Consider the following 25327-nt stretch of genomic DNA (forward strand, 5'->3'; position numbering starts at 1 on the left):
CACTCGTACAAAGAAATCTATGGGGACACTCAATCCTTACCCAAAGCAGCTGCCTTACTTATACAAACTACGCTAGCCTACAGCATGACAGTCAGGGTATATCACTAAATGACGCACTTTGTGTAAGAAAAGACCTAGATTGTAAAATAATTCATTCGCACAACAAATAAATATATCGATATTGTAATTTAGTATTTTACCGAACTCTTCTTTTACCATAGCTTGTGGAACTCTCTAATAAAAGAAGATAGCAATAGATATTGAGGAAATGCACGATCATTTCAGCGTTTTATTTTCATGCATGATATTCACAAACATTGATGTCATATTGGGACACTGAGTGCCATGTTTTTGTTTTCAGCGGTAATTTGTAATTTGATGCAGTGAAAGAATACTTGTATTATAAGAGTAAATTATCCATTGGTAGAATTAGAGTTGCAATGTAATTGGTTGTTTGTAGCAGCAGAGCAATAATTTATGTGAGGCAGAGGTATATTTTCTAAGGACCAGGATAGCTCGATAGTGCAAATGGCAGAGTTTGGACCAGACTCCGGCGGACGAATAAAGGTTTTCATTTATTTTTTAACTTAAGGTTTCATGTAAGTCAAACTAACAAGACTTTTTAAAGACAGTTTTTCACTCCTAGATATTTGATCTGCTTGAATATATAATTGTAGCGGGAATGTAGCTGATGGATGTAGAACAAGGATTTCAAATCCTTGTCATATATGCCTTCTCATGAGAACATCAGTCCCCGTAAATTAGGAAAATACATTTCGTTTAGTCCCGAATGTTAATGTTGGATAATAAAAGATAAACCAAGCAGTCTCTGATTTGAATATAAATATAAACAATTTATTTTCTAAGTTAACATTAAAATAACATACAGTTACCAATAATACGTCCTACCCCTAGCCCTACGATGTTACGACTGACTTAAATCTACCTTTCTTTTCTGATATGTTTACGTTTACCTAGCAATGTCAGTGGCCCCTTGTGTGATGCAATGGTAGTGACACCGGTGACAGCTATATATCATGTTTATTAATATGTACATACAGTGTGACCGTTGGACCAAGCGAAGCATGACATGGTCATTGGTGTGTCCCAAGTGGTAATCATAATTCCATTAAGTACGAAAGATTAATATTCATTTAATATATATATATTTTTTATGAAATTTTCCTTGCACTAAACACCCAGCAACATCTCAATATTAAAGGAGTTTATAAGGGGACAACAGTTCTACAGGACCCGCCTATCCATTGAACGTGGGAAATAAAACGCAAGGCGACGTAAACTGTGCATTGTGACGTCACATTTAGCCTCAACTTTTTTCTCTTTTTCAAAGCAAACAATATATAAGCAACAACAATACATTCTGTATGCAATGTAAAAGGCCGTTAAAACTAAACAAAATTAACCAATAAATTCAAAATGGTAAAAAAGTAACCGTAAGTATATGGTATATTCTTATTTAAAGAAACTCATAAACTCGTTCATCTATTTAGTCGTATTATTGTTTTTCTATTTAATGATTGTCTAAAAACTGTAACAATAATAATCATACCATTCATTTTTAACAAACTGGGTGTTTGAATTACGCGTCAGTCTTGTATTTTTGGCATTCAAAATTAAAACACGAATAACTCTAGAAGCAACTAATGAACAAAGCAATATGGCGGCGCCCATATGGATCACAAAATTTTCAGTGAACGTATGTAGAGATTATCTCTTCATTTACTGATTTTCTCATTTTTTATTTTACATACCTGTTACCTTTAGAGCCTTGCTTCGCAAAATACACACCCATTACAATGGTAAAAGTAATAATGATCAACAGAATAATGGATAGGCAATCTGATTCCACAATGTGAAGTCATCATACATGCCTCGACACATACAGAGTTTAACAATTCATTACAACACACAAAACAATTCTCTTTTCCTAAAAATTCTTAAGATAGCTCCACCCTCATGATCATGTGACTTATCATTGACAAGATAGATGGAAAATAATATTGATTTTTACTTAAAGGACACATCGCATGTTTCCAAAGTAAACGTTTCCAAAGTAAACAAAAGTATACTAATATAGGTTAATTTAATAAATAACTAAAGACTGCCATGGTGGTCTGGAGGTAGAGTGTTTGCCCTGCATGTGGAAGGTCAGAGTTTGAATCCTGGCCACAACAGACCAGGGTTGGGCGGTCAGAACCGCCCCCGGTTTTAACCAGTGGTTTTAACCCTCCCGGTCAATACTTCTCAAGTGGTCAATAATGGTCAATTGTGATTTAAACTGTCCATTTTCCTATTTTTATACATTTCTTGCAAAGATAAAGATAAATTAAGTCTTTTCATTATATGGATCAATTGTTGATTAATATTTTTCATTAGAAAATCAAATGTAATTTCATAAGTTTGATATATTTGGTTTGCTGAAACTGACTGGAATATCTTCAGTACCTACCAGAGAGTCACAGTTCTATACCTAGTGTTAAATCTAAAGCAAACTAGCATGGTGCTTCGCCATGCCCTTTTTGATTGCACCATGCCCTTTTTTCTCTATAAAATTCTTAAAAATATTTGTTAACATATTCAAATAACATTGCACATTGATATTGCACACATTAGATGATGACTCCTATTGCACACATTAGATGATGACTTATATTGCACACATTAGATGATGACTCCTATTGTACACATTAGATGATGACGTATATTGCACACATTGATGACTCCTATTGCACACATTAGATGAATCATGGTTACTCCTATTGCACACATTAGATGATCACTCGTATTGCACACATTAGATGATCACTCGTATTGCACACATTAGATGATGACTCCTATTGTACACATTAGATTATGACTCCTATTGCACACATTAGATGATGACTTATATTGCACGCATTAGATGATCACTCATATTGCACACATTAGATGATGACTCCTATTGCACACATTAGATGATGACTCCTATTTCACACATTAGTTGATGACTCCTATTGCACACATTAGATGATGACTCCTATTGTACACATTAGATGATCACTCGTATTGCACACATTAGATGATCACTCGTATTGCACACATTAGATGATGACTCCTATTTCACACATTAGATGATAACTCCTATTGCACACATTAGATGATGACTCCTATTGCACGCATTAGATGATGACTCCTATTGCACACATTAGATGATGACTCCTATTGCAGGCATTAGATGATGACTCCTATTGCACACATTAGATGATGACTTCTATTGCACACATTAGATGATGACTCATATTGCACACATTAGATGATGACTCATATTGCACACATTAGATGATGACTTATATTACACACATTAGATGATGACTCCTATTGCACACATTAGATGATGACTCCTCTTGCACACATTAGATGATGACTTATATTGCACGCATTAGATGATCACTCGTATTGCACACATTAGATGATGACTCCTGTTGCACGCATTAGATGATGACTTATATTGTACGCATTAGATGATGACTCCTATTTTAGATGTCTTTGACTGATGTTTTAAATGTTATTACTGCTTTGATTTAAAACTCAGCAGTCTGGTCAGTGTTTAGTTTGTTGTTTGTTTTTGTTTGTTATTATGGTAAATGCTGAAATATCTAAGCTTCACTATAACTTGCAAAATTTAGCTATAACATGCATAATGTAGGACATTGATTCTATAAAATGTAGCTTTTCTTATTTTTTCTATAAATGAAAACTCCTAAAATATATGAATATAACATTTTATAGGGCCTGACTATTATAAAGCCAGTTATTTATGGAAACATATCTCGGTATTTTGGAAAGAAAAGGGATGAGGATGGACACACCCATCAGTGGACAGTGTACGTCAAACCCTACAGAAATGAGGTACGTGCTAATTTGTACTCCCTGTCCTTGCAATATTTCATTTGTAAACATACCAATGCATACCAATGCATATGTGGTATTAGTTCTTAATATTCAGTTCTTTTTAACTGGCTTTTCAGGACCTCTCAACTTATGTGAAAAAAATCAACTTCAAGTTGCATGAAAGCTACCCAAACCCAAATAGAGGTATTTGAATGCTATTCTATTTAATATCCAATTCTGACATGCTATGGAGAATCATGAAATACATTTATCAGTAGGTTCTCATTGCTATTATTATATAATGATTGACATTTTTGAGGTCAATACAATGCTTTTGTTACATATGTACATGTATCTGCAAAGTAAAATATTCAACGAGCCAGGATGATTTAATTCAAAGCATCAAAAATGGCTACTAGAGCCTATACAAAAGATACCTGGTTGGCCACCTTTGTATACAGCTAGAGTGCAAGATGAAAGTGATTAGAAACATGATTTCTTTTAATCATTATTTTATGACTAAATAAGTTTAAGACATGGAAACTAGGTACAAGAACATGTAGAACTTTCGAAATGATACTCAATCGGTCCTCTTTAGATCAGGTTTGATGTTACTTTAATTCAACAATTTTTACTCTAGTTTGTGATAGATGTCGCCCTTTCTTTACAATCATAGTGCAAGATAGCCAGTCAGATTGCGACATACAGACAATGATGGCTATTTAGGCAGTTCCCAGCATTTTGTACACAAGTTGCACTAATCTCTCTCCCACAAAGTTTATTCCACACTATAAAATTGTATATTCTCACATAAGGAATTTTAAACTTTTGCAATAATGCCTAATCTATTCCGTTCATACAAACAACAAAACGTACAATATAAAATACACCCAAATTAAATTAATTGTGAATTGCGATTGATGTATGAATAGGGATGGGTACGATTTAAATAGTTTTCAAAATGGTTTACTTATTAATTAACGTGAGGAATATAATGCCAGTCAACGTAAACGGTGCATTGTGATGTCACATTTAGCTGCTATGTGTTTTCTTTCAAACCAAACAATTGCAGCCATTTTCCTTGAATTGCAAACACCGACAAAGTCATAGACAACACGCTGATTGGCTAACATAAAGTTCACATGAACATGACCCCTAGTTGGGTTATGTCAGATCTTCTTACGCAGAGTATACGATGCGGATCTAAGAAGTCTGATTTTAATAAGATTTTAAGACGTCTGGCAAGTGCACAGATCTAAGAAGTCTGATTTTAATTAGATTGTAACACGTCTGGCAAACACTTTGACTGTTTCCCTTCTGAACGTTGTATTCCTAATTATACTTCAGCTTGAACAATAACACTTTAGAAATTGACTGTTAGTATTGATTTTAAAGTCAAAAAATAAGGTCCTATATGTTTAAATAAAGTTTCCCCCACATGTTTAGCAGATTCATAAAGGCAGCATAACTACAAGACTAAGGTTAAGTTCACCACATAAACAGATACAGGGTGTCTTGATTTTTGTGTGAAGGTTATCAAACTGACTGTTGATCCACTCAACTTCAGGGTTAAATTAAAGTCATTCTTCTCAAGAACCACAAAGGTACAAATCTTATCAATTCAATATGGAACCATCTTCATATAGTATTGATTCAAGGTTGTTCACACCATGACCCCAGGGATCTGGATGGTGTCATGAGAGGTTCAAAATATATGGGGGGGGGGGGATTCGAATCTTTTTCAAGAACAATGATTGTACAATATGTCAAAATGCAAGTATTTTCATGTAGTGTAGATTAGGGGTGAAACGATGCATCACAATACGGCCGAATCGCGATTTAAAGGTCTTGATTCGATGTTCGATTTATTCCGGGTCTGTTTCGGTTCGATACGGTTCTAGAATTATAGCATACATTGCTTTTGATAAGACAGTTTCTGATTAGCCGGTGAAATTGAAAATTGTCCAATCAACGTACGAGTAAACTTTGCTGTACCAAAATGGACACAGTCGAGTTGAAAAATGCACCCCCAATGTATAAATCATGGGTATAGTGATAGTTCGGCTTTAGGACAAGTGATAAGAGTGTTGCTTTATGTTAAACGCTTTTTTATTATGCAGAATTTATTTGCAGAGAGCAATAAATACAATGAAACATCAAAAAAATCTTAGCATTATAAAGAATTTGGTACATGTTATTGTATCAAATCGAAAATCATCGAATCGAGACTAAAGTATCGAAAATCGAATCGAAAAGGTACTGTATTGTTTCACCCCTAGTGTTGATTCAATTTTGTCCACACCTTGATCTGTGTGGTCAGAGCAAGGCCATGGCTGATAACCTTGACCTGTGTGGTCAGAGCAAGGCCATGGCTGATAACCTTGACCTGTGTGGTCAGAGCAAAGTCATGGCTGATAACCTTGACCTGTGTGGTCAGAGCAAGGCCATGGCTGATAATGTTTTACATGAGAAAATACAACTGACTAAGTGCAAGACCTCTTGTACTTTATCTTTTAAAATCTGATATCATTCCTACAAAGAAAGAATTACATAAAGTATCCCTATGAATAATTCCACATCCAAATAGACTAAAGTCACCTACTAGTAATTTCAAATATTGTTATAGTAATGGTGCAATGAAACTTGATAAATGATACATTCATGATTTACAAAAACAATTCTGATATATCATGCATCTCCTAACACTAGCATTGACACTGCAGAAATGACATTTTAACAAAGATTCATACAGATTCAAGTTTTTCTACACTCCTCAACTGAATTCTCCATGCAAGCCAAGATATGTATGTTTTTAAAAGATTTGTATTTTAATGGTAATTTGAAAAAAAAATTATTGTCTGAATTAAAGAAAAAACAAATATGTATCTTTCTAAATATTTGCAGTGTTGACTAAACCTCCGTATGAAGTTACAGAAACAGGCTGGGGGGAATTTGAAGTTGTAATTAAAATTTACTTCAATGACCCAAATGAACGACCGGTAAGATGTTCTTCACATAATTGTATATTTATATCAGAGGGTATTGGTATTATCTATAATGCAGTCATGTACTCGTTTATGTATATATAGTAGATCTATTACACAGTCATGTATTTGTTTTTTGTTTTGTTTTTTAAACTTTTAGGATTTTGATAGATCTGTAATACAATTATGTGCTTCTGGTGTAGTTTAAATTTTAGAAATTTTAATAGATCTATCAAGACAGTCATGTGCTTTTTATATGCCAGTCAAAGACAGGACATATTATGGTATGTGTCTGTCTGTCCATCCGTCTGTCAGGACCTTGTAGGCAAAATGCAAAACGAACCGTAAGCTCCAGGATCTTACAACTTAGTACATTTCATCACCATGATGAGAGGAAGTGCCTATTGTTTTCAAGGTCAAAGATCAAGGTTGTAGTATCAGTTAATTGGAAAACCTTGTAGGCAGAATACAGACCGGACTATTGGGGCTAGGAACTTGGTACACATACTCCTCATGCCAAGTAGAGGACGCCTTCTGTTCTTCAAGGTCAAGGTCAAAGTATAAGTTAATAGGAAAACCTTGTAGACAGGATACAGACTGAACCGTAAGCTCTAGGATTTTACAACTTGGTACATTTGATCACCATGATGAGAGGAAGATGCCAATTGTTTCTCAAGGTCAAAGGTCAAGATTGCAGTATTACTTAGTAGGAAAACTTTGTAGGCAGGATACAGACCAAAGCATAAGCTCCAGGATCTTACAACTTGATACATTTGATCACCATGATGAGAGGAAGATGCCTATTGTTTTTCAAGGTCAAAGTCGTAGTATCAGTCGATAGAAAAATCTTGTAGGCAGAATACAGACCAAACTATTAGAGCTAGGACCGTCAAATTTGGTACACATACACCTTATGCCAAACAGAGGATGCCTATTGTTTCTTAAGGTCAAAGGTCAAGGTTGTAGTATCACTTAGTAGAAAAACCTTGTTTTCTTTACAGATACAGATATTGCCCTGAAATTTAGTCACATGCTTCCTCTTGGAGGAATATAAGTTCAGTTTTTATTTCAGCTGGATTGGTGCACCATGACCTACTTTAGGGGGGAAAGTAGGTCAAAAAGTTTCCCAGATTTTTTTTTTTTTTTCCATTACAAATACAGATATTGCCCTGAAATTTTGTCATAACCTCCCTCTCAGAGAATTACATAATCACTTCACATTTCAACTTGATTGTTGTACTGTGACCTACTTTAGGGCTAAAGGTAGTTTTTTTTTTTAGGTCACCTGAATTCATTCAGGTGACCTATTGCTATCTGTTTTTGTCCGTCGTTGTGCGTTAACATTTGAACATTTTCAGCTTCTTCTCTGAAACCCCTGAACCAATTTTGGCATATAGCATCTGTGGGTGGAGGGGAACAAAAATTGTGAAATTCGTGGTCCCTTCCCCCCTGGGGCCTGAGGGGTGGGGCAAAAACCATCAAAATGAGTGTAATTTTAAAAAATCTTCTTCTTTACTCCTGGACATCAAGAAGCCAAACTGTGGGCATAATTATAATGAGTGTTGAGCCCTCTACCAAAATTGTGAAATTCATGGCCCCTGGGGCAGGGGTTCTTGTGTTAGGGTGGGGCTCTATTGGTCATATAGTGAAAATGTAGAAATTCTTTGAAAATATTCTTCTCTGTCTCTGGGTATTAAGTAGACAGACTAATAGCATGGTAATGATGAGCAAGGATGCCTCTTTAAAAATTGTGAAATTCATGGCCCCTGGATCAGGGGTTCTGGTGCTAGGGTGGGGCTCTATAAGTCATATAGTGAAAATGCATTATTTCTTTGAAAATCTTCTTCTCTGTCCTTGGGTATTAAGTAGACAAACCAATAGCATGGTTATGATGAGCAAGGATGCCTCTTTCAAAATTGTGAAATTCTTGGCCCCTGGGTCAGGGGTTCTGGTATTAGGGTGGGGCCCTATTGATCATATAGTGAAAATGCATTTTATTTCTTTGAAAATCTTCTCCTCTGCTGCTGGGTATTAAGTACACAAACTAATAGTATGATAATGATGATCAAGGATGCTTCTTTCAAAACTGAAATTTATGGCCCTTGGGTCAGGGGTTCTGGTGCAAAGGCGGGGCTGACCACATAGCTATTCAATGTTTCTTCCATCCAAAAGTAAAATTCTTATATTTAAACACAAACCTAATTCAAACATTGGAAGGTTGTTACATGATACTCAGGTGACCTATAAGGCTCCTGGGCCTCTTGTTTACTTTTTTACACCATGGATACAGATATTGCATTGACATTTTATCACAACCTCCCTCTCAGAGAAATACATAATCCGTTCACATGTCAGATAGATTGGTACACCATGACCTACTTTTAAGGCTTTTCTATTCAGAATGTGTATGATATAAATTCAGAGTGCATAATGTGCTTACAGGTCCAATGGGTAAATGTTGTACCATTTGCAGTACTCTTGTTGTGTATTTGAATAAGAGAAAACTGGTAGATCTACAGGTAACTCAGTGGCTCAGACTTCAACCTCTTAAAGGTCTCTTGAAGTGTATTCATGGTCCCATTTTTTTCTCTCTATATGACTGAGAAAAGTTACTCTTGATCTCTAATCTCTGGAAGTTTTCTATCTCTCAAAGTAAAATTTGATTCCCGTAAAACATATTTCATTGTTTTTCTTGCTTGATGTCTTGAAATGGTGGTAGCGTATACATGCCATCCATCAAGCATTAGGGCTGGACAATAATATCAATATTCAAGTGTACATGAATTACAATATTGCAATTAATAGTATTGTATTGTAATAGGTTTCCAGCTCACATGAGCTGGAATCTCAAGTGAGCTATACTGATCACTTTTTGTCTGGCATCAGTACATCTGTTTGTCCGTAAATATTTAACATTTTCAACTTCTTCTCCACAATTACAGAGCTAATTTCAGCCAAACTTGCCGCAGAGCATGCTTCTAGTTTTGATCAAATGAAGTGCCTCGTCCTTTTTGAAGTGGAGATAATCAAAAATTAGTAAATATTTTGTAGCATCTTTTAAAAATCTTCTCAATAACAGCAGGCCTATGAATACTCATATTAATATGCAAGCATCCCCTGGTAGTGCAGATAGAGGTTTGTTCAAATCATGAAGGGGGGGGGGGAAGTTGGGGTTACAATGGGGCCACAATAGGGGATAAAGTTTTTTTCAAATTTGGTATGAAGCATCATTGGGACAAGGGGGACATAAATTGTAAATTTCATAACTCCAGCACCCCTGGGGCCCTAGGATTGAGGCAAAAACTGCCCAAAATTTACCAATTTTCAAAAATCTTCTTCTCAAGAAACACACATGTAAGAAAAACTAAATGCATAGTGATGTAGAGCAGGAAGGCCTCTACCAAAATTGTAAATTTCATGATACCCGGGGTAGGGGTTATGACCCCAGGGCAGGGCCTAACTTGTTATATAGTGTTTATGTGTAAAACACTTAAATAGCATTTTCTTTAGTGCTTTTGATACTAAATTGAAACTAAATGGATAGAGCAGGTGGTCTTTTACCAAAATTGTAAATTTGATTTTCCCCAGAGTGGGGCCAAACTTAGTATATATAGTATTTATTTGTAAGTTTGCTGATACTGTATAAAATCTAAATGCATACTTAAGAATAGCAGAAAAGGATGTACAAAAAATGGTGAATTTCACAACTCAGGGTTATGACTAAGATGAGTCCAAATTAGTCATATCTTTTGATGTTTTAATGTTAATACACCTATTATTTAAAGCCTTTCATCAGTGTATGCACTTTTGAGGGCAGTGAAGAACACATCTTGTTTTATACTGTTACTGAACATTAGAATTTAGCTTAGATATTTAGAACAGGAAATTTTTTCTAGATTTCATAGCCCATGGAAGTAGTGATACTTTTTCACTAGTATTCAGGTGACCGATAAGGCCTGTGGGCCTCTTGTTTGGGAATATATAGGGAAACATCTGAAAATTTCATACCATGATTTTTTTCTTGTGACATTTTATCATAGCTAGTTTGGGGCCATAATATGGGGGTGGGGGGGGGGGGGGTATGGGATTAAAGATTGCAAAAAATTTTTAGAATTACAATAGCTAAAGAACAGCATACAGGGCCAAGGTGACTTGTAGCAATGTGACCCATGGGCCTCTTGTTCCAACATTGATATATTGGCTTTTATTATACCCCCCGCAACAAGTTGTGGGGGGGTATACTGGAATCGGGTTGTCCGTCTGTCTGTCCGTCCGTCTGTAGACGCAATGGTTTCCGGGCTCTAAAGCATTATCCTTTCCACCTACCATCACCATATCATATATATGGACTACCCATGGGATGAAGATGTTCCCTATCGATTTTGGGGTCAAAAGGTCAAAGGTCAAGCACACTGGACATCGAAGTAGCAATATGATTTCCGGGGTCTAAAGCGTTATCCTTTCCACCTACAGTCACCATATCATACCTATGGACTACCCATGGGATGAAGATGTTCCCTATCGATTTTGGGGTCAAAAGGTCAAAGGTCACGCACACTGGACATCGAAGTAGCAATATGGTTTGGTTTGTCATGCCATTTGTTTTTTACACTCAGAAAAGAGGTAGTTTATACCTATTACCAACACCCTTTGGGAGATTGGGGTAAGCGGGGGGTATTCTTAGTGAGCATTGTTCACAGTACCTCTTGTTGTTTTTAGCTCACCTGAGCCAGAAATATATTGGGAAAATCTTTAAAAATCTTCTTCTCAAGAACCAATGAGCCAGAAGAGCTGACATTTACATGAAAGCTTCCTGACATAATGCAGATTTAAGTTTGTTCAAATCATGGCCCCCAGGGTAGGTTGGGGCCACAATAGGGGATCATAGTTTTACATAAAATATAATGGGGAAATCTTTAAAAATCTTCTTTTCAAGAACCATTGGGCCAAAGAAGTTGACATTTACATGACAGCTTCCTGACATAGTGCAGATTCAAGTTTGTAAAAATCATGGCCTCCAGGGGTAGGTTGGGGCAACAATAGGGACTAAAGTTTTACATGTAAATATATATGGAAAGTCTTCAGATAAGGGCCAAGGTGACTCAGGTGAGTGATGTAGCCCATGGGCCTCTTGTTCATGCTTGATATCTTGAAGTGGTGGTAGGGTATACATGCCATCCATCAAGCATATAATTAGGGCTGGGTAATGATATCGATATTCAAGTGTGTTGCAATATTGCCCTTAAAAGTATTGTATTGCAATACATTTCTCAATATTGGTGCATTGGCTTTTAAACATTTTCCCATTTTCTGACAAATAATTGACACTCTTTAAAGGTTGAAACATAAGATAGTACATATACTTTGAAATTGTATTCTTTTACCTGAAAATATGGCTTCAAACCATATTTTACCATTTATAATTGAAAATTTATCTTTGTTTTTTATATACATATTGTATAAAGAAAATTTATCTTAGTTAAAAACGAAACCAAAAAAAATTCGAAGTGCTGAAAAAATGATTGGGTCAGGGCAAATTTGACGGGTCGGTTGAAGTACATCAAACAAATCAATTTTTATTTTAAGCCTTGACTGTCATTTTTTTCTTCAGGTCACTATATACCATTTATTGAAGCTATTTCAAAGCGAGACTGATATTATGCTTGGAAAGAAATCACTTGTTGCAGAGTACTATGATGAAATGGTTTGTATCTATAATAATAATGAAAAAAAAATTAACCCTCACCTTAATGAGAATGTATTGATACAAAATGTTCATGTTTTAATTGAATATTAATAAGAGTAAATTTATAAGAAAGAGCTCTTCATTTTCAGATTTTTCAAGACCCAACAGCAATGATGCAGCAGTTGTTGAACAGCACAAGACCTGTTGCAATAGGAGCCTACAAACATGAGACTGACTGTAAGTACTGGACTTAAGGATTGCTCCATTTAACAGGTTAGAGACTGACTGTAAGTACTGGACTTAAGGATTGCTCCATTTAACAGGTTAGAAACTGACTGTAAGTACTGGACTTAAGGATTGCTCCATTTAACAGGTTAGAGACTGACTGTAAGAACTGGACTTAAGGATTACTCCATTTAACAGGTTAGGTCCAATTGACCACATGACAGACAATCACCGTAATCAAATGTTGAAACACATTTGCACGACAGTTTTCCAATTCTGATAGTGGAAAAGGGATTACATTCCAAGATGTATAAATTATCATTGAAAATAACACTCTTAAAGTCTAATTGCTTGTCGGATTGGATTGCCAGGCGTATTTTGTTTGTTTACACAGTTGAATTTTCAGTCTAGGTGCCATGGAGAACGAAAACTGTAAAACTTCTTCAACTTACTACACAGTAACAAGTTCATTTGAAAATTAACTATTAGCAGCAACACATATTGTTTTTCTTGAATCTGCACTATGACAAGAAGCTTTCATATAAATGTAAACTTTTCTGGCCCAGTGGTTCTTGAGAAGAAAGATTTTTCCAATATAATTGTATGTAAAACTTTAATCCCCTATTGTGGCTCCAACCTACCCCCAGGGGCCATGATTTTAACAAACTTGAATCTGCACTATGTCAGGAAGCTTTCATGTAAATTTCAGCTCTTCTGACCCAGTGTTTCTTGAAAAGATTTTTAAATGACCCCACTTTATTTTGCATTTTTTGTGATTATCTCCCCTTTCAAGAGGGCATGACCCTTCATTTGAAAAAACTTGAAAGCCCCTCATCCAAGAATGTTTTTTGCCAAGTTTGGTTGAAATTGTCTCAGTGATTGTGGAGAAGAAGTCGAAAATGTGAAGAGTTTACAGACAGATGCAGAGACAAACAGACAACGGGTGATCAGAAAAGCCCACTTGAGCTTTAAGCTCAGGTAAGCGAAAAATTGTACTGAATGTCAAGGGCACTGGTAAAAGAACATTGACATTCTTGTATAAATAGTAATGAAAAGGCATTCAAGGCTCATTCTTGGTACACAAGACATGTGTATTGACCTTGTTCCAAGATAATTAGGTGAAGGTCACAAGTAAACAACATTAAATAAGATCAGTGTTAGTGCGACATGAAGCATTGCAGTTTATGTCGTCATGTATTTTCAAAAATGAAATTTATTTCTTAAGCAAGACCTTAAAACTTGAGAATGAATAGACAATTAAAGACACAAGACCAACTGAAGTGGGGTTATTGACCTTTGATCTTTAAATCACATCAATGTTGCAGTTAAACATCACCAATGAAATTACAAATAATATTCATATATTATATTACAACTCTGAACTTTGACCCTTCTCAGATTTACAGTTGATACGCGAAAAATTTTGTTTTTAAAAGATATTCAAAAAGAAACTGCACGGATAATACAGTGAACCTCCAGGGCCAGAGAAAAACAGTTCGTGATAACCAAACTTTATTATATCCAATAAAAGTTTTGTTATTTCCTCTCATAGGGGAATAAAGATCACTTCGTAATAAGCATGAATTTATTATAACTATGTTTGTTATAAGCGTGTTTTACTGTAACAGGAATGAAGTGTAACAAAATTTTCACTATTGAATTTTCATTATAAAAGCACTGTGGAAAAATCTTAACGTAAAGGATCTCAGGACCTCTTATAGCAGTTTTTGCTCCTTGGTTTCTTCGTTTAAGCTTATAATTTTTACAATGTTAGTCATTGAAACATGGAAACACTTTTAATAGACTTTGCAACCTTTTACTTTAAAGATTAGGTTGTTTTCAAATATTGAAGTAATGAAATAAATCAGATTTTTATAATTGAATAAGTTTAAGAACCCTTTTCAATGAGGATTAATTGTGCTTTAACCCTTTGTGGAACTATAGCATCTTCTCAACACCAGTAGGTAACTTATGTGGCCTCATTCAAAATTCTATACCCATACATTGTCGAATGGTGTCTGGATATCTTGCATGCTGTAAGGCCTAGCTCATGATCCCCGTAGCCTGGTCTGCTGGTGGATCTTGGAGTATGCAAACTTAAATAATGTAGTTCCAGATGGCTCTATCATGTTCCCTAGTGGTGCACTTTATTTTACTATTATTTTGTAAAAATATTTGGAACTTTATGAAATATCTTCAAATTCTTTTTATAATTCTATTTTTCAGTTGAAGAAAAGAAGGAAAAGACCTTGGAGAAAATTTTATCAGCCAAATCAAAAATAAGATATGAGATCCAAGAATTAAATGAAAGATTAAAGAAGAAAAAAGAGAGTATTCAAATTCTAAAGGACCATACTGAAAAACTAGAAGATCCTGATGTCACTGATGTTGAAAATATCACTTGAGCAAACAGCATTGCCATAGGCTTAAGGCTTCATAAATAATCGAAATATCAGTATGCAGCTAATGGCAGAAATAAATTTACTACTGGAACTACCAATGAACTGTGCTGTGACATTTCCACTGGAACTACCAATGAACTGTGCTGTGACATTTCCACATTGTGTTCCTTATTTAGAATTTAAAAACATTAAGCTTCATACATGTAACAATATTATTATATTTGAATGTAGAAATAAAGTAGTTTTATGTAGAATTAAATCGTGCATAGTTTACAAAGGAAGGGCGATACTTGATTAAGAAGTTACAGATCCTTATTAAGTTGAAACAGGGACCCTGTGTAGACTGCTTTTGATGCTATGCACCTATCTTTGATTTACTCAGAGAATCACTCAGTTGTCATTGTGATGTAATTGTCATCGTGTCTCTGGTATGATTCTAATCCTCCATAAATAGGAGCGAGTGAGCCGGTGAAAAAAGAACTACAACTCTTCAATCATGAAATCGGAACACTACATACATGCTGATTTTCCTAAAACTGCAATGATTTAACATCAAGGAAATCAGGGATTCAACAGCATAAAGTGCAATATTATTCCAATGGACTTCAAAATACAACTACTTGGTGACCTAAACATCTCTTAAACTACATGTCTAGCTTGCTGATGAGAGGCTTATTAGACAAAATTTAGACACTGTACTAATTATTTAGCTACAACTGATTATACAGCTGCTGCTGAACCCTATGTTGAGTTTCGCAACAGCAAATGCCACCCTGGTACCCTAATTGTGTGCTGAAATTTGCTCTGTTGAGCTACTACTTTACATCTGCTGCAAGTCTCTCATCTCCAGCTTATTGTAGGTGCCATAACCAGTATGGAAATTAATTCTAATTTTATTTATTTTGCAGCAATTAATAAACTATATCTATGCTTCTTGTTGAATCTAAATCGGATATTTACATGATAGGGTCATTGATGTTGGAGGTTTGGAAACTGTGTATAGGGATATGATATATATATATATATATCTGTGTGCGTACTGAACCTCAATGTACAATGCATTTTAGCTGGGTCAGTGAGTCAAACGTAATATGAACGTCTAATTTAGCAGAATATTAGACGGTGGAGTGAGGGAGAATAAGTTCCAAATTTATATTCTACATACGGATAGTCAAAATGTATGAATTGACACTGTGGTCATCTAATTAGGACAAGTCTCTGATTTCATTGTGGAATGCAATATTTCTGTTTATTATCCTTCAGAATAATGGTGTCAATTTGATTCGTCGAGCTGGTCATGTAAAGGGAGACAATTTGTGATGTCTCCCTCACATGCAGGGTGACAACTTTGTTGTCTCCCTTTAGAAGATGAATTCTAACAACACAAGCGCAAGAATTGAAAATATGCAGGATCATTAATTTCAGCATCAACATTAACGGTCGCAAATAACAATTGAGAAGAAAAATATTCCCATTCTAATGCAGTTTTGCATTTCACTTGATGTTTGCATTTTTGTTTTGAAATGTTTATGTTTGACGTTATGTTTTTGCATTATTCTACTGTGACGTCACAATTGAAAGCTTTCTCTCGTTTAACTTTCTCAAACCTCAGTGTTTTGCATATGACATTAAGTGTAAAACAAAATAGTGCATGCAGTTGATTTCACCCCTCAAAAACTACTGAAAATTTATCAAATTTTCTCCAGAGAAAGTTGTTACGAATTTGTTGACGTTTTATATAAAATAAATACATGTATATGGTAGATATCTACAAGTCAATAAATATGTGATAGGTTTTTTTAAAGTTCAGATTCTTCAGGATAATAAAACTATTATGGACTGTTTAGCAGGGAGACATATTACAAATTATCAGGTCTGAGTATGGTTATCACCCTTGGGCACCTATGTCTCCCTGCTAAACAGTCAATAATTGTATAATGTTCAATGGGGACCATCTTGAAAAATGGTAGCCATCTCCAACTTTTGAGTAGATAACAGATTTTATCAAAAGAGCAATCTTGTGCCAATTTTGGAGTTGTGCTGACAAGAACACAACTGATGGAGGCCAAGTTAAGTTCAAAAAGGGCATTACTCCCAGAAATATAAAAATTCCTGCAGATATGCGCATTTATGTCATTATGAACTACAAAGTTTCATGAAATTCTATTGAGTGGTTTCAGAGGAGTTGCACTGACAAAAACAGGACTGACTGATGATTGTCAAAACACATCTCCCTTCACGATACAGCAGAGACATAATGATTGAAAAGATTGTGTTCGGTTACTTGTTTATTTAAAAAATTCTCCAGTAAGTCACACAAAAGCTTTGGAATGAAAGGCCCATCAGCCACAATGCTCACCTGAGTTACAATGCTCTTAAAATGGTAATGAAGTTTGAACACATATTTGTGACTGTAAAATCTCAATCATCATTGGACAATTGATTAATTGTACCATTTAGTACATGAGGGTGCTTGAGTCTTATTTTTAAAATTGGTGCAGAATTAGTTCTGTTTCTTTCCCTTTTTCAACCAAGACAAAAATCCAATGCTATTTCCCTCAAGAATTTCGTTTTGAAGTACAGTTGTACCTAACTATCTGGATTATTTTTGGTTTCTATCATCAAAACACACACCATTACAAAAAATTGGAAAGTGAATTGCTCAATAAACGTTACCATATGAAAAAATGTTCTCCCAAAATAAAATCTTCCAACCCGGCTGATCAAAATGGTGGATACATGTATATAACCAAAGGTGGAATAATTATTTTAATCAAGTCCTCCAAGACTTGTTCTTGGAAGCTTTTTATGCACCTGTCTATGACAAATTGTAGTCACTGGTATGTCATTTCTATCGGTTAAGTATTTCTGAAGCTTATTTTTCATGCCATTAACCTAGGGTAATTAAACCATATATATTTTGGTACAAAGGGGTGGGGGTGTTTGCAGACCCAAGGATGGAAGTATGTCTAATATGATGTCATCATGAACTCATTAGTGATTACAAGAGACCCATGGGTAAGAAAGCTCACAAATCATCGGTTCTTAAACAGCTAGGACTCACATTGGACCCCACTTGTGCCCCTCCCTCCCTCAAGCCTTTTATTGGACAAATGCACACTATACATGTCTTACATAACTTAGATTAGTACACATCATTTCCCCAAACTCTTTTAGATTTAGAATTTTTGTTTCCTTTTTGAGAAATAATCCCTCCCTGGTAGTATATTCCTAGGTAAATTTTGTGCTCCTAGCTAATTGTGGTCTCCCCTGAACCCAAGGTCATATTATGTTTACAAACTCGAATCAATACTTGAATAACCTATAACATCATTCAGCAAAATAGTGATTTCTATAGCAAGCCCTTTTAATATTTATTCGTAAAATAAGATATCTATTTAAATAAGAGAGATACCTCTTTAACCTAGAGATATCTCTTTACACTAGATATTTCTATTGGTTGTAGAGATATCTGCAAGTTAGAGAGACATATTTTTATGCTAGGGAGCTATGTCTTTAAACAAGAGATATCTCTTTAACTAAAAAAGATATCTCTTTACACTAGGGGGATATTTCTTTCTCTTTGGGAGATATCTCTTACAGCTAGAGAGATATATCTCAAAGAGAAAGAGATACATCTCTAGCATAAAGAGATATCTCTCTATCAATGTAAAAAGAGTTATCTCTAAGTTAGAGAGATGTCTCTTTAAATTTTCAAAAAGAGATATCTCTTTAACTTAAAGAGATACCTCTTTAAATAAAACATTTTTTTAAAACTTTAATAGATATCTCTTTAATTCAAAGAGATACCTTATTTTTCAAATAAATAGTAAAAGGGCTTGCCATAGATTTCTTTCATCATATTGCTCATTTTGTGTGTGCGACACTGTTTAGTTTGATGATATTTGCATGTTGAGTACAACTTTTTAAATATGTCAAGATCTGAGTAGGACATTTCTTAGCATTGCAAATTAAAGAGAGATAATCATTATATATTCAAGAGGCCATAGAGGTTTAGTGTATCTGCAAGGATCTAGATTGCTGCAGAACTTAGATTATATCAGGGTCACTCTATCACTGTTTCTAAAGCACAAACAATCTAATTAAAATTAGTCGTTTTGAATCCGCTACCGCTTCTCAAATGTATGCGAGTACGCGAGCGGATCTAACATCTAATTTTAATTAGATTATAATCTAAAGCAGTGCTCTAATGCACCTTTTTTTGACAGACAAATTTTTTCTATTAATACATTCTGTTTAGGCCCAACTCTTACCCAGTCACAATTTTTGGAATAGATTCTTCATTAGCTATTCCAGTGTTTTAAAAAAAAATTTGCACTCCTTTCTGTAATCCTGGGTCTTGGGAGGTCATAAATCATATATTTGAACAAAGCTGAATCTACAAGTGAAAGTTGTGAAAAGTTTATTGACTGACTGACAGACATGCATAGACCAGACATACTTTCATCAGAAAAGATTAAAATATATACATATACAATTTCATCATTAACATTGTAGTATATTTGTTAACAGTATATTACAATCACTTCAAAATATTGCACTATCTTGATTATAATATACTTCTCAATCTCACATACATGTAAAATACAAAATAATACAGATTATTTAAACAGTCCGCGGTACTTTCCCATGAAACTACACAGCAAGCTTTGTATTTTATTCTACAATAAAAATGAGGGTTACTCCCACCAGGAAAAACACTGGGACTTAATTAACATTGCACAGATAGATATTGAGCTCTTCATGTTGTAGAACCAGGCAACCTGTATAGAAAAGGCTGAGTCAGCTGATGATGTTCTGTTGATTTCACATAAATGTATGCAGTAAGCAGTAAATTTCAAAGAATTAAACCATTTCATTGAAGAAAAAAATGTAAGTATAAGTAATAAATGATTATTTTTTTTACATCTATTTTGCAATGATTATCATAACACACATTAATTTGTCTGTACACTATTCCCTGTTTTTAGCACAATAAATGTCAAAAAATAATCAATGTTTATTGAAAATCACTTCATCATGCAGGTTAACATGCATTTGTATGGGGAAATATACACAAACAGCTTAGTACAGTATACTGAGCAATAACTAAAGATTCCCCAACTTCAAAGTCTTTCAATTTATAATTTTCTATGTGGAAAGTTTATTGCTATTCCTGAATAATTAGCATACAAAATGTACTCTACTTCATATTGCTTTAATGTATTGAAACAAATTTCAGTCAAAAGGAAAAAAAATTGCTCCTCTGCACACAAAAATCATTAAAATGTGTAAACAAATTGTCTATATGTTATACAGGGTGTTCACATAATTCAGGCCTAGCTCAATCATCAACCATAGTAGTTGTTCATTGGCAGACTTAGGAAACTTCATTGCGCATGCCTAGCTTGCTTTGGGACCTTCAGTGCACATGTCTGGTTACCAAAGTTCACCATTCTGTAAGCATAGGTTGCTGTGTGGTAGACCAAACATGTGCAGTGACATCCCTTCCAGTTTCAACCAAAGGCAGTTCGATTGTACTCTGGTTCAACTCCAGTTACTACAGTTGATGATCGAACTAGGCCTCAGTTTATGAGGTAGATACTTTAAATCCAACAAACTTTTTACTTGAGCATTATTTTAAAGACAACAATTTAAAATTGGAAATTTTAAAACAGTAAATAAATCAGGTCCTATCTGTTAAAGTATTGTTCATTTCAGTAAGACCATTTGCAAATTAATATAACAACATATTTTAAGATGTACCTGGGGTGTTCTTTAGTATGGAGATTGAGAGTTTCACTGGGAATCAAAATAAATTTATGGCTAAACAAAACACTCACTCAGCAACCGCCCTCTTTCATAGTTGACCATACGATAAAAAAACACCACAACATAAATGGATTTTTAAGCCTATATACAAATAGCTTTAATGATAAAAAATATTTGTTGTACTGGGTAATATAAAAAGTTACTTTGGTATTTTAGATGCTCATGGTTTTCTTAAAAGTTCATAGCAAATATATTTAAGGTTATTTCAGCAGACAGATAACAAAGATGGTTGATAAAAGATGATTAAGATACAGGTTCGACCAAAAAGGTAGTTGTGAAACATTAAATGTTACGTACCTTTTTCTGTATTATTGTAAAACCGGATTACAAATGTAGATGCATGATGCTATTTCCTGCATGTAGCTTCATATTAACTCTCATGTTTTTTAAATATTTACTAAATCAATTTTCACCTAGTTAAAAAATTGGTTGAGGAGGTGTCTCCTATTCTGTGCAGATAATGATTACAGCCAGTAAGGGATTCCCACCAGAAGTTTTTTAAAAACGTACTTATGTAAATTGACACTGTGCATGTAATTCTGAAATTACAGGATAACGGTATAATAAAATAATTCTACCAGATTCACAAATACTAGTATGTAATCAATTCCTAATAAAACGTTCATACTATTTTATTCTATTGTACCTTGTTGCCATTTCTAAGTCACCTCAAAATTTAAAGTTAAAAAAATAACTTTACGAGTCTTACTCTAAATGGTTTGTACATGATGCCCTTAAATATAATACACCATATTCAAAATGTGTTCAACATTAGTGCTAGACTTTGCAAATAAATGATTCAAAAAGGCACAACTTTTGTCTGAATTATATTTTACATGTATATATTAAAATATCTTTAAAAAATATCAAAAAATTCAACAGGCCCATGAGCCACACGCTCACTTGCTTTGCTCTAACTTTTCAATCGTTCTTTCGTAATTAAGCCTTTAGGCAACAAAGCATTTCTTACTAATAAAAAAGATCCTTTTTAATAATGTTTAGTATTTTACGCATCAAAGACATTTTTTGTGTACAGTTATACAGAAAAAAAATTTGGATTCTCTGACATATTGGGTACACGCTACCCCTATAGTAACCCTGATCTGAACAAACAGATTTCTTCATCTAAAAATATTACATATTCAGGCGCTGTCATTCCTGATCTAACAGTATTGGAGAAGAAGGTAATAAACTGTCCCCCACCCTATTTTCAAATTATGTCCCTGTATAAATGGTGTGGTCATGCTGAGGCATGATTTGAAAAAGGAAAGACTTTAACCCTTAATCTAGCCAAAACTAGTTAAAGTGGTAAAATATTTAGAGACAGGTTTGTTTACTGTTATTAAAATGTTTGAAATTTCTTTAAAAAAAATTGTTTTGGGTCTCAAAGTGGGTGCCAAATTTAACACAAAAGTATTTGCCTATACTGAGGATCAAACTCACACTTCTGGTATGACAGTCCACTGCTCCACTTATTGAGCTAAAGGGTTAACCCACTACCCAGAGCTTAAATGTAGGGAGGCCATGTGTACAACATTACCCAGAGCTTCAATGTAGGGAGGTCATTTGTCTGACACTACCCAGAGCTTGTAGGGAGGCCATGTGTCTAACACTATACCCAAAGCTTACATGTAGGGAGGCCATGTAGCTAACACTTCATAAACCAAACTGTCATAATGCAAACGACATGTTACATTCATAATTTGAGTTAATTGATCAAAAATGAACAGATTCATTCCAGATATCCTTCCATGAGAAAAACTCACTTGTAAAGACAGAGAATTCTGGATAAAATAAAATTGTCTTTTTAGATTTAAAATTAGATCATCTTTGCTACGTTTCAATATCTGAATACATTTGCTTTACGTTCTCGGAACCCCTTCAATTTTCTTTTTTACAGTGCAAATCTGAGCAACAGTATACTGCACATACATCTACTGACTATCAAAACAATATGCTGCACATGGTAATATTCATTTTCACTATTTCAGAGCATACTTATTTAATTATAATAGATAACTAAACAATTTTCCAAACCAGGGGTGACAGTTTAAACATAACCCCCTTATTTAACAAAGCACTCGGACATAAAAATTAACAAGTACATTATCAGGAATACACATGATAAACAATAAACATACTGCATATATGTAACAGGATTTTTTATTGATCTCCTTTAATTATCTGCCCTTAATTACATTACACTCATTCAAATTAACATGCAAGTCTAATGTTAAACCATAGCATAACTCTAGACCTGCACAATGGAAGAGCTCGAAAAACTTAAAATGTAAAGTAACAGGAGATAAAAATTTCCTAACAAAGAGATAACAATCAAACTATATAAAATACATGTACAAGATTAACAGATAACTATTTCTAAACACTCTCCTAAATTCATATCAAACAACTGTGGTATAATGGCGTTAAATAAATTTGTCACAACTAAATTGTGCATGCAGTTTTAGGCACTATAAATACTGTTTATCAGAAATTTTTCACCTTTGTTATAATATCTTAACTTCATCCTGAATGGATAAATTTGGATTAACTAATTATCCTCAAGTACAATAAATGCTTAATTAAGGGTAAATTCATAACACAGGGAAAAAAATTCCCAGAATACAGTGTTAAGTAAGGCAATTTTGGTACATGGGCATGTCAACATATTTCTGAACTTATGCATTTATTATTCCAAAGTAAAAAGAAAATTGCAGTTCATTTAGTGTCAGTCTACATGTATTTCACCTTGACAGAAATACCTGATTTATCACTCTTTAATTTCACCATGAATAATCCATCAGTACATATCATATATGTGTGGATATCTAATTTCTACTAAATATATGTATAAAAAAAACAACAACAAAAACAAAACAAGATGTATTTATGAAACACTGATGCCCCTGTAAGTAGCAAAGTTGATAATGGCCAAGGTTAACAGTTTTCAAAAGTAGGTCAAACCACAAGAGCCAGGTATTTTTAGTACCCAAAGAAAGGTCTTGTCACAAAAAATACACATGTGGAATATGAAAGGCCTATCACCACCCATTCAAAAGTTTTTGTAGACAGACAGACCAAAAACAATGTGACCCCGAATCTCCAATTACTGGGGCATAAAAATAATCTTGATGTTCTTTAAAGGGACTGGTTCACGATTTTCGATAAAAATATTTTTTTCATTTTTGATGTTAAACATTAAAAATATAACTCATTTAATGTTGACAGCCAAAATTTTACCTTTAAAATGCAAGAATGAAAGCTATATATTAGCCTTAAATCTGTGGTATGTAAACAAAGACTCGAGTCTTTATATGTAAACAAACAAACAAGTGAACTATTGATTTTGTAATATAATGCATCTTAATTTTCCATAGTCACAAATTTTAACTTTTAGATGACACATTTTACCCCCAAAAATGCTTGAAATGTGAAAGATATAATAAACTTAGATCGACATCCATTCCTTTTGAAAATTTCGTAAACAATAACATACCGCAATCTTTGTTTACAAAACAAATAATAAACTCTCTATAATGAGCTTCTGTGATAATGTATAACCTTAATTTTCATGTGAAATCTTTCAAACACATTAGACAGTAGATTTTGATCATTAAAAGTGAAAAACAAAATTTTGGGGAAAATCGTGAATCAGTCCCTTTAATACTGATGCATCATAATTCAACCTCCATGATTTTATATCCTGTGTGTCACTTTTCTTTAATCATACAATAACCTTATACATGTATCATGATAAAGTCTCCAATGCTTTTGGGGTGTGTTTTTTTTTACCTTCCTCATGAAGTCATGTAATTAGCACATCTAAATTCCAACATTTTAACACTGTCTGTATGTACATTTACAACTGAACAATATAAAAGTATAATTTTATATCAAGATTTCAGATCAGATGAACTGCTGGCTTGCTTCTTCTTATTTACAACATTCTTTTGGTATGTCCTTGCCTGGGACAGAATTTCTTTTAACCTTGTGGCAACCTGTTCAAAGAATTGTAAGGCAGATGATAGGTATATAAAGATGAACAACATGGTCACTGCTCATCTTGAGCAAATATGATTATAAAAGCAATAACAATATACATGTACTTATATATTGGTACACGAATAACTTGGTCCAAAGAGTCGGATAACATCAAATTGACAGACAAAGAACATCAGATCAAATGATTCTTGCCTGTGACTGAGATGTGATCCAACTTTAATTCAGGTCAAGTTTACTGTAATAATGATAAATCTATCATATAAATACCTTAATTAAATAAAAGCTTAGATAATATGACATATATA

At 34.1% G+C, this 25327-nt stretch overlaps 2 protein-coding genes and 1 long non-coding RNA gene across 3 annotated transcripts in view; 1 reads left to right on the plus strand and 2 right to left on the minus strand.

Moving 5' to 3' along the window:
• Nucleotides 1–244, minus strand: part of LOC130051637 (uncharacterized) — a 10510-nt gene extending 10266 nt beyond the window's left edge. Inside the window, exon 1 of the long non-coding RNA XR_008799905.1 lies at nt 201–244. This is a non-coding gene — a long non-coding RNA (uncharacterized LOC130051637). The remainder of the gene's footprint in view (nt 1–200) is intronic.
• A 13-nt stretch (nt 245–257) lies between these two features.
• LOC125650414 (YEATS domain-containing protein 4-like) lies at nt 258–15447 on the plus strand. Its single transcript, XM_048878710.2, has 7 exons — nt 258–567; nt 3790–3909; nt 4029–4095; nt 6796–6890; nt 12487–12579; nt 12711–12798; nt 15013–15447. Exons 1-7 carry the CDS (start codon nt 529–531, stop codon nt 15189–15191), a joined length of 681 nt encoding a protein of 226 aa, XP_048734667.1. The 5' UTR covers nt 258–528; the 3' UTR covers nt 15192–15447.
• Nucleotides 15448–17463: 2016 nt separating this feature from the next.
• LOC125650237 (fibroblast growth factor receptor 1-like) overlaps nt 17464–25327 on the minus strand; it is a 46514-nt gene continuing 38650 nt past the window's right edge. Inside the window, exon 14 of the mRNA XM_048878364.2 lies at nt 17464–25018. Within this exon, the coding sequence (XP_048734321.2) occupies nt 24914–25018 (105 nt within the window). The 3' untranslated portion in view covers nt 17464–24913. The remainder of the gene's footprint in view (nt 25019–25327) is intronic.

This window comes from Ostrea edulis, chromosome 1, assembly GCF_947568905.1.
Source record: "Ostrea edulis chromosome 1, xbOstEdul1.1, whole genome shotgun sequence".
Classification (NCBI taxonomy): domain Eukaryota; kingdom Metazoa; phylum Mollusca; class Bivalvia; order Ostreida; family Ostreidae; genus Ostrea; species Ostrea edulis.

Excerpts from the sequence above, each read along its gene's own strand:
- LOC125650414 (XM_048878710.2), top strand. The coding sequence starts at position 529 with ATGGCAGAGTTTGGACCAGACTCCGGCGGACGAATAAAG. Across the intron at positions 568-3,789 it reads ACTCCGGCGGACGAATAAAG|GGCCTGACTATTATAAAGCC; the intron begins GTTTTCATTTAT and ends AACATTTTATAG. Across the intron at positions 6,891-12,486 it reads ATGACCCAAATGAACGACCG|GTCACTATATACCATTTATT; the intron begins GTAAGATGTTCT and ends TTTTTTCTTCAG.